This window comes from Camelus ferus, chromosome 10 (assembly GCF_009834535.1).
Source record: "Camelus ferus isolate YT-003-E chromosome 10, BCGSAC_Cfer_1.0, whole genome shotgun sequence".
NCBI classification, from domain to species: Eukaryota; Metazoa; Chordata; class Mammalia; order Artiodactyla; family Camelidae; genus Camelus; species Camelus ferus.
This window is the reverse complement of record NC_045705.1, coordinates 32,650,126-32,660,554: the sequence shown is the minus strand read 5'-3', so window position 1 is coordinate 32,660,554 and position 10,429 is coordinate 32,650,126. Positions and strand designations below refer to the sequence as shown.

General features: G+C 37.2%; 1 protein-coding gene across 1 annotated transcript; it reads right to left on the bottom strand.

Moving 5' to 3' along the window:
- Positions 1-727: 727 nt before the first annotated feature.
- On the bottom strand, positions 728-1,787 carry LOC102523389 (olfactory receptor 1019). The gene is given in 2 exon segments (XM_006194659.2): positions 728-1,582; positions 1,584-1,787. Coding segments are annotated over 2 exon segments (933 nt in total). The 3' UTR covers positions 728-853.
- Between the last annotated feature and the right edge of the window lie 8,642 nt (positions 1,788-10,429).

Here is a 10,429-nt window from a genome sequence, read left to right as displayed (position 1 = left end):
ACATCGAATTCCTGTTGTTGCCACACGTGCGTCTTATGTTTGTGTCCTCTGGAGGCACATATCTAGCATTTGTAAGTTTTTGCTGAACACACGCGTGATTGGATTCTGGGATACATTAAGTCACCGCTCACACCAGCCCCATTCCCACGTGTTTAACTAAATTTTCTCTGACTCCCTTTCATAGTAGATACCTTTTCAACATTTGATCTATCGTTCCCCGCGACCCTGAAAACAAATACGCTTTAGAGTGATTAGCTATTTATTGCCCTTCTCAAGTCCTATCTCCATTTCTTATGGACACGTGAGTCAATTTTAAATTAAAAAAAAAAAAAAAACTAATGCATCTCGCTCAGCATGACTTTCAAAAATACTAATTTATATTTGCTTCATACCATAGAGTTAAAGATTCCTGAAAACCCTCCAGAATTTAAGATTGACTTGCAGGGCATTATGCTCAGTGAAATAAGTCAGACAGAGAAAGGCAAAGACTGTATGATATCACTTATATGTGGAACCTAAAAATACAGCTAATGAGTGTAACAAAGCAGAGTAAGTAAGCTATAAGGACATACTGCACAGCACAAGGAATATAGCCAATATTTTATAATAACTATAAATGAACTATAACCTTTAAAATTTTTGAATCACTATGCTGTATCCTTAAAAATTATGTAATATGATACATCAACTCTACCTCAGTTAAAAAAAGTTAAGATTGACGCAGCAGGTGGCTGGTAACTTGTGTAGTGTTTATTGGAAAGTTATTTGCATTTTCCACCTTCTGACACCATCTTTCTGCCACTATTATTTACATGTGGTAATAACAGATAACAGATTTTCCCTTTTTTTGTTTTTATTGAGGTTTTTTTCCAATTAGTTTTTTGAGAGCAGCTTTCACATCCTTGTTTCGTAAACTGTAGATCAAAGGATTCAACATGGGGATGATAACAGTGTAGAACACAGAGGCCCATTTGTCTTGATCCAGGGAGTAGCTGGATGTTGGCCTCAGGTACATGAACATGACTGTGCCATAAAAAAGTGTGACGCCAGTGAGATGAGACCCACAGGTGGAGAAAGCCTTAAGGCGGCCTTCAGCAGAGCGCATTCTGATGATGGCGATGAGGATGAAGGTGTAGGAGATGAAGATGATGAGGACGGTGCTGAATTCAATGAAGCCACACAAACTAAACAGCAAGATCTCGCTGATGTAGGTGTCTGAGCAAGAGAGGGCTAGGAGCGGTGGGATTTCGCAGAAGAAGTGGTTGATGATATTGGAACCACAGTAACTCAAACTGAAGGTGAGGGAAGTGTGTGCGACTAAACTCACCAGACCAGCCAGGTAAGAACCCAGCACAAGAGCCAAGCAGACTCGCTTGGACATGAGAGTGCTGTAGTGGAGGGGTCGACAGATGGCCACGAAACGGTCGTAGGCCATGGTAGCCAGGACATAGCACTCGGCATCCACAAAACCTACAAAGAAAGCAAACTGTGTGGCACAGCTGGAGAAGGAGATGATTTTGTGCTTTGCTAGGAAGTCAGCCAGCATCCTGGGGGCAATGGCTGAGGAGTAGCCCAGGTCGGTACAAGGAGAGGTTGCAGAGGAAGAAGTACATGGGTGTGTGAAGCTGAGTGTCTGTTATGATCAGGATAATCATACCAACATTCCCCACCACGTTGACCAGGTAGACCAAGAGGAAGACCACAAAGAAGATGATCTGCAGCTGAGGGTCTTGAGTGATGCCCGTAAAGATAAACTCAGTCACCACTGAGTGGTTTTCTTTATCCATCTTTCCCATTTTATGTGTGCCTGGGTTCGCTTTATCATTTGCGGTGATTCTTAAAAAGTTTCCCAGTAATTAGATTCTATGACCCATAGGGTAACTCAAATGACTTTGGTAAGGGCAATGGTCTTTTGTCTTCTCCAGAAATCCAGTCAAATAAGCGAAGATGTTAGTGTCTTAGGGATGGCAAATTCTGCTTCTCTGAAGAAATTGGTGCCCTGATGTCATTTATCACATGGTACCAAATGTTTGACCTGATCTGTGCAAGTATCTCCCTAATTAATTAGTAAAAAATAACAGTTTTGGGTGTCTCTTTCTTCTTTCTAAAACAAAGCAGATAATGGATTAACATTAACTCTCACTGCAGATAGGCACACACACTAAAAAGGAAAGACACAGGGAATCTTAACATATAACATATCACTCACACACACACACATGCACACACACACACAGAAAGAGAAATACTTGGAGCAGAGGGTGAGAAATATTAGAAAAAGTAGTGAATAATAATTTTTAAAAAGCCAGGAGTTAACTGAATGTCAGCTATATGCCAGAATTTTTAGTGCTTTCACACATTATATAATTTCATCCTCACTATCAATCTATTAAGTAAATGCCAGCATTATCTCCATCTTGTATCTGAAATGAACAAGGCTAGATACTAAGTAACTTTAGCACAGTCAACAGCCAATAAACAGCAGAGCTGGGTCTGTCTGAGTGTGGAGTCTACTCTACTTCATTGTCTTCTGTGAATGTGTGATTTGATGGAGTTGATGTATCTTTATTTTTGTGTCTGTCCTCCTTTCTTCTGCCTCGCCTATTATGCATGGACACAGAATTAGTCTCTGGTTTCCCTGATCTTTAAAAACACTGAGAAGTTTGGCCTGAAGCATAATCAGTGTGAAGACTCAGCTGTGTCTTTGGACAATCTTACTGCCTAGCCAACAGATCGGTGCACAGCTCAGTCTGGGGTTAAGACTCAAGGGTCCTTCTCTCAGGGGAAATAGAGAAAGTGTTATCCTAGTCTGTGGACAAAAGAAGCATGGATTTGGTAAACTTTTTCCTCTTTGATTGGAGGGATATCTTGTCCATTGAAGAATTCTAAGAAGGAAGTGGGCAAAACCAAACCAAACCCAATCAAACCAAACCCAAACATGGAGTAAGTTAGAAATAAGTAGCATCCTCTACCTAAACCTGAAAGGAGAAGTCATGCTGTGTCTTCTCTAATTAGTTTACTGCTTAAGAAAGAGAAGAAAGCAGAGCAGTATAACGCATGCTTTCATGGGGGCGTGGCTATCTTAAATCCTGGGATGATTGATAGTGGTGCCCCCATCCTTAAGTTTCTGCACAGAACACGAGCACCTGCAACAGAGAAGCTGCTCTGAAAATGAGTAATCAGTACCATACATTTGTCTGAAAGTTTATAATTTGCAAAGTACTTATATTTATCCCTATTCAATTCTTTTTTACTATGTTGTGAATGTGTGCATCATTTCATCATACCTTAGGTCAATTAGGAAACAGAGAATGAAAAAACAAACCTTGGAAAAATTATTTGAAAAAGTACAATTCTCATAAAGAACTTGTACCCACAATATAGAAAAAGTTTAAAATTTAATAATAAGAAAATAACCCCCAAAGAATGGGCCAAATGTTTGAACAGACACGTCAGCAAAGAAGATATGTGAATGACTAATAAATGTATGAAAATGCTCTAATCATTTGTATTAGGAGCACACAAATTAAATTTATTGCTGCACTTTTATCAGAATGGTTATTGCTAACTGAGATATTCCTACATGTTTAGTAGAATGGTTAAAATTAAAAACATGTGGGTCATACTGATCATTGACAAGGAAATGGAAGGACTGAAAATTTCATCCTTGTTGGTGGGAATGTAAAATAGTGCAAACACTTTGGAAACCTCTTGACAGTTGATACTTGCAACACAAGGGATGAAACTCAAAACAGGAGTATCTTACATGATTTCATTTATAAAAATCTAGAAACTACATGCTAGTCAATAGTGACAAATAGTAGATCAATGATTGCCTGGGTACAGGTGTGTGGGAAGAGGAGAAGGAGGGAGGGATTACCAAGGGGCATAAGGAAACTTTGAAGGATGTTGGATTTGTTTACTATGTTGATTATGATGATGGTTTCATGGACATATATACGTATTAAAATATATTAAATTTTATACTTTAAATATAAACAATGCATTGTACATCAGGTATACCTCAACAAAGCTGTTAGAGAAGAACAAACTACCTTTCCCAACTTCATTTCAGCTCATTCTCACCACATGTGACTGCATACATTATTTCATAGGTTGTATTAATGAGGAAACAAAAACTTGGGCTGAGATAACTCGCAAAGTCACACAGTGAGTTAGTTGCAGAACCAGCCATGGAATCAGAACCTGCCAAATTCATCTATAGCACTGTGTTCGTCCCCACCATCCAAGTGCTTCACATAAGAATATAAAAATAACTCACCATGAAAAAATATAAAAAGGATCTACCATAGTCCTTCCCCTCTCAACTTGTACTTCCACTTTAGCAAGAAGGAAAATAATCCTGTTGTTGACACTGGAAGTACTCCTTTAGTCCAGATTCATAATTTTATAAATGAGGAAATACACCTAGACATCAAGATTCAAAATGCAAGGGTGATCCCCAGCTGTAGCAGTTAGATGAGGGTGAGATGCCTGGTAAGAACACAGCCCGGGGAGTTGGGACTGATCCAGGGCTGAGCATGTGCCGACCTATTCATTTCACTCAATTGGAAAATGTGATTAGAAAACCATTCTTTCCTCCCTTGTAGATTCAACATTCCAGTTAAATGAGGAAGGATGTGAGAAGGTGCTTCATCAGTCATAAAGCACCCGGCTTGTTTTCTCTTACAGTGAACAGACAAGTCCAGGTTTTACTACTTTCTGCTATTAATTTCTAGCGCACTACTTATCTTCTTGGAGTCTTGGTTTTTTCATTTGTTAAATAAGATTAATAACTTTATGCAAAATGGTTAGATTATACATACATATTTAGTCTCTCTCTCTCTCTTTCTCTCTCTCTACACACACACACACACACACACACACATATACATATGGTGTGAATTTAGTGACTTTTGTTAAGTGCTAATGCATCTAATGCATTTGGCAGTTGTGTGTAAGTGAAGGTGTTTTAATTCAATAGATGAGTGTGTACTCATGACTCCCTGAAATAAAAAGATTCAATGCTTATTTCATAAAGGTGATGTATCACGGACTGCCTTAACCTTTAGGAAAGGTATGATCTTAATTCTATAGCATTTCCATTGAATAATAAAAACAAGTAGAGATGAGGCTATAAAATTCAAAATCAAAGCTGGTTAAGACAAAAGAAGAGAAAAGAAAACTTCTATATTTTTCTTTTTAGTCTCATATAACTAAAATTCAACTGATCTGACTCTTGAGGAAATGGTCGAACAGTGAGTAAATAAGCATATTTCATGGTTAACAATAAATTCTAATATTTAAAAAAGACCAGCAAAAGCATTGTCTTACAGAAGCAAATATAGGCAAATGTATTTTAGATTTCTATGTATTACTGCTTTTGCGTGTTTAAGTGAAAAGAATACTGGGGCTATAAGAGTGTGGAATCCTGATTAGAGTACCGGTTTTTTCTACAAATTAATTGTTTCAACTTGATGAACTGCTATGTGAGATGCAACTTCCTTGTCTGTGAAAGGAATGGGCCAATGAACGTTCTATAGAAATTTCCAATTCTAGCATTTATTTTGAATTCTGACTTATAATGAGACACCCAAAAGCCAAACCCATGGTCAACGACTCTTTTTGAAATTTTAAGATGGTATGAAACTGGTGCCAAGGAAATCCATGCCCCAAGGAGCACTGGGTAGTATAATGCCCCACTGGCAGTAGGTCATGCGTCTCTCTTTCTGGCCCAGATACTGACCTGTTTTTCACCTTTGGGGAAAGGTCGAATGTCTCCTCTTCTCTTAATGTGCTGTGCTGAGCAGAATCCCAAGACAGGCAATCACTCTAGCAGTTGTCTCTGAGCCACTTGCCCATTCCACCTTTGCTCCTGTTGGCGGGAGGCGTTTAAGCGTCAGAGTCACGAATCTTCCCCAGAGAAAATGTGATGAAATGACTTCTGCACTCACAGGAGGCTCAAGGACTCGATGAGATGTCATCCCCTAAGGAATTTCACTCTCTCTTTCTCCAATTTTAATGATAAAAGAAGGAAACACGAGGGAATTCTTTTCTCCCTCTCTAGAGGTGATGGTGGAGTCAGTAATGAGTATCGCAGGCATGGTTTTCACAAGCCCGAAGCTGCCTTCGTGGTGTAACTTTGACGGCAATTTAGAAAGGTCTGGTTGGTGTACAGTACAATGTCCCAGTCATGCACATACATACGTATATTCGTTTTCATATTTTTTCATTTAAGTTTATTACAAGATATAGAACATAGTTCCCTGTGTTATACAGAAGAAACTTTTTAAAAATCTATTTTTATATATAGTGGCTAATATATGTAAATCTCAAACTCCCAAATTTATCCCTTCCCACCCCCTTTCCCCAGTAAACATAAGACTGTTTACTACGTCTGCAAGTCTGTTTCTGTTTTGTAGATGAGTTCTTAGCATCTTTTTTTTTTTTTAAGATTCCACATATGAGTGATATCATGTTGTATTTTTCTTTCTCTTTCTGGCTGACTGGACTTAGAATGACAATCTCCAGGTCCATCCATGTTGCTGCAAATGGCATTATTTTATCTTTTTTTTTTTTATGGCTGAGCAGTATTCCATTGTATAAATATACCACAACTTCTTCATCCAGTCATCTGTTGATGGATTTAAGTTAAATTCTATTTTAACCTGAGAGAATCTAGCATAAGGAACTGAAACTTAACATAACAAAAAACTAGTGAGACTGATCTTTTCTGAGAGTCTAATTCAGTGGGCAGGAATAGGAACGAGTGGGGCTTCACTGAAATGAGTTTATTATTTTTTTTAAAGGACATTTATTCACCAGAGACTTTGTGGGGTACTTTCCACATGTGATCAACTGAGTCTTCTGATGATAACACTATTGCCTCTGGTTTCAGATGAAGTGAATGACTCATTGATTTATAGGTTAAGTGACTGAGTGAGAATTGCTTAACTTTTCCAGGACACACAACTTAGCATTAATAGTTTCAGAATGAAAACACTCATCTGTCTGAGTACGGTGCTCATGCTGCGTCTTCTTTGATAAGAAGGGCGAGAAGACTGCCACTCATTAGGCAAAGATTCCTACCCTAGGAAGAGATCTAGGGCAGCTTTCTAGACACTTTTGCTTTTTCACCCCTGGTATATATTTACAGTGAAAACAGGATGAAAGAAAGATAAGATTCAAATGTCAAAAACATGATTACATGCTTTAATTCTTTTTTAATTTCAAGAGATGGCATATAAATTTGTTTCAGCTCTGCATTGTATAAAGAAAATGGGAAATGAGTGGTTTTAAGAGTCTCCCTGCCAACACAATTTTTTTAAAAGCCACTTAATTTGGAAATTCAATTTGACCTGAGATAAATTTTTAACCAAGAAGAAAACATTAAAAAATAAAGTCAAAGAAGCTAATAGAAAATCTTTGTAATACTTTTCCATTTCTTCACATTTAGCCTATGTGTGTCCTTGAGGAACTCTTGTAGGCAGTATATAGTTAAATCTTGTTTTCTAATCTAGCTTCTTTAATTTTATTCTCAAATCTCATTTTATGATGAAAAGTTAATTTCTAACAACATTTACATATTTTCTTACCTAAAAAAATTTGTTTTCAAGTTAAACTTTGATTTAAAATAAATGTTATTCACTCATGTCTCCAGCTGCATAGTAATCCATTGTGTGGCCGTAGCATTGTCTATTTATCAAGCATTCTGTTGAGAGACATTTGAATTGGTTCTGATCTTTTGCTATTGGAAGAAAATAATGCAACAATAAATAACCTAGTGCATATGATTTTTCCTACTCTTACCAGCACATTTCCTGAGTGAGTTCCTAGAAGTGGAATTGTTAGGTCAAAGGGAAATTTAATGTGCAATTTTGCTAATACTTTAGTTTTCCCCTGGCAATGTATGAGAGTGCCTGTTTCCCCACAATCTTCCATAAAGTTTGTTGCCAAATGTTTGTATTTATTTCTCATCTAAATTTATCTATCTATTCCCTCTCTAGTTCACTGTCTATATTTGCCAATCTAAGAATTGGCAAAAAAAAAAAAAAAAAACCCACAAAATGGCTTAAAGACTTCAACATAAGACAAGACACCATAAACCTCCTAGAAGAGAATATAGGCAAAACATTCTCTGATGTAAATCATAGCAGTATTCTCCTGGTCAGCCTACCAAGGCAATAGAGATAAAAGCAAAAATAAACAAATGGTACCTAATTAACCTTATAAACTTTTGCACAACAAAGAAGACTATAAACAAAAGAAAAAGATAGCTTATGGAATGAGAGAAAATATTTGCAAATGATGCAACTGACAAGGGCTTAATTTCCAGAATATACAAACAGCTCACACAACTTAATAACAACAACAACAAGAAAAAAAAAAAAAAACCAACAAATAACTCATTCCAAAAATGGGCAGAAGACCTAAAAAACATTTCTCCAGTTAAGACATACAAATGGCCAATAGGCACATGGAAAAATGCTCCATATTGCTAATTATTATAGAAATGCAAATCAAAACTACAATGAAGTATCACCTCACATCAGTCAGAATGGCCATCATTAAAAAGTCCACAAATGATGAATGCTGGAGAGGGTGTGGGAAAAAGGGAACCCTCCTACATTGTTGGTGGGAATGTCATTTGGTGTAGCCATTATGGAAAATAGTACGGAGATTCCTTAAAAACTAAAAAATAGACTTACCATATGATCTAGCAATTCTGGGCATATATCTGGAGAAAACTTAAATTTTTATAATGGTACATGCACCCTAATTTTCATAGCAACACTATTTACAACAGCCAAGTCATGGAAGCAATCTAAATGTCCATTGGCAGATGACTGGATAAAGAAGATGTGAAATATTGGAATATTACTCAGCCATAAAATGGAATATTTTTCCACAGTGGAAAATTATTCAGCCATAAAAATGAAATAAGGCCATTTTGCAACAACATGGATACGCCTAGAGATTATCATACTAAGTGAAGTAAGTCAGATGAGAGAAAGACAAATACCATATGATATCATATATGTGGAATTTAAAAAATGAGACAAATGAACTTATTTACCAAACAGAAACAGGCTCACAGACGTAGAAAACAAACTTATGGTTATGGGGTGGAAGTAGGTGGGGAAGAATAAATTGAGAGTTTGGGATTTGCAGATACTAACTGCTATATATAAAACAGAAAAACAACAAGATCTTACTGTATAGTATGGGAAACTGTATTCAATACCTTGTAATAACCTGTAATGAAAAATAATATGAAAAGGAATATATAGTGTAACTGAATCACTATGCTGTACACCAGAAATTAACACAACAGTGTAAATCAACTATACTTCAATTTAAAAAAAATTGGCAAGTATTCTCTGAGGGTAGTCATATTTATATTTTTTTCTTATTAGGAATAATATCATGTCAGCATAAATTTTTTGTCTCTCAGCTCCAAAACCATCCATCTCTGCTTTGCTTTGTTGATACTGGTCCTCATACTATGAACATTTCCCCTTCTCCAGCTGTCCAGTACTATGCTAATCAGTAGAGAATGCTGGAGGAACTCTGCTGGAGGAAAAGGCTCTCTTTTTCATACTGATATGCTCCTTCCTGTGGCTGGATGCTGTGTGGTAACCAGCGGCATATGGGATGCTCAGTGGTGCGCACCATTCATCAAGGTTGACCAGCACTCCCGCAAGTAGTTTCCCGTCAAGTTTTGTTCCTGCCAGAGAGGTGGCTTTCCATCAAGTCTTGCTCGTACCTCAGGGTACGGCTGATCAGTGAGTTTCGGTGAAAGCCCTACTGAGAGGTTTCTTGATTAGTGGACCCAGCCAGAGAGTGTCCTGGCCACATAGTGGGCCATAGGCATACCCAGCACAACTATGTCCAAAGGAGCCTTGGAAATGGGGGGCCTCTTCCAAGTTTGTTCCTGTCTTCATGTGCTGCCGCAGCCCCAGAGGTAGTGGCTGCCCTTTGTATCTATTCTTCCTGTATACTTTGGACTTTTCTTGACCACTCAGTATTAGTTAATTCCCTGTTACCAGGTAATAAATGTTTAAATTAAATTTTACCTGATATAATTACTGTGTAGTTTTTCTGTTTCCTGATTGGATCCTGGCTGATAGAAAGGTTGAACATATTTTCATATATTTAAGAGCCATTTGCATTTCTACTTTTGTGAAATGTTTATTCATGTCTTGTAATCATTTTTTTCCCAGGGCATATCTCTTCTGTATTTTGATTTATTCACAGATTCTTTTATTTATTAGTTTTTAGGTATTGGAGACATCATCTGTTTGTCTAGTATATAAGGTGTGAGATTTCCCCAGTTTATCATTTGTCTTTTGATTTTGCTAAGAAATTCCTTACCATGAAATAATTTTCTTCTTTTCCTTTCTTCCTTCCTCCCTCCCTCCCTTTCTCG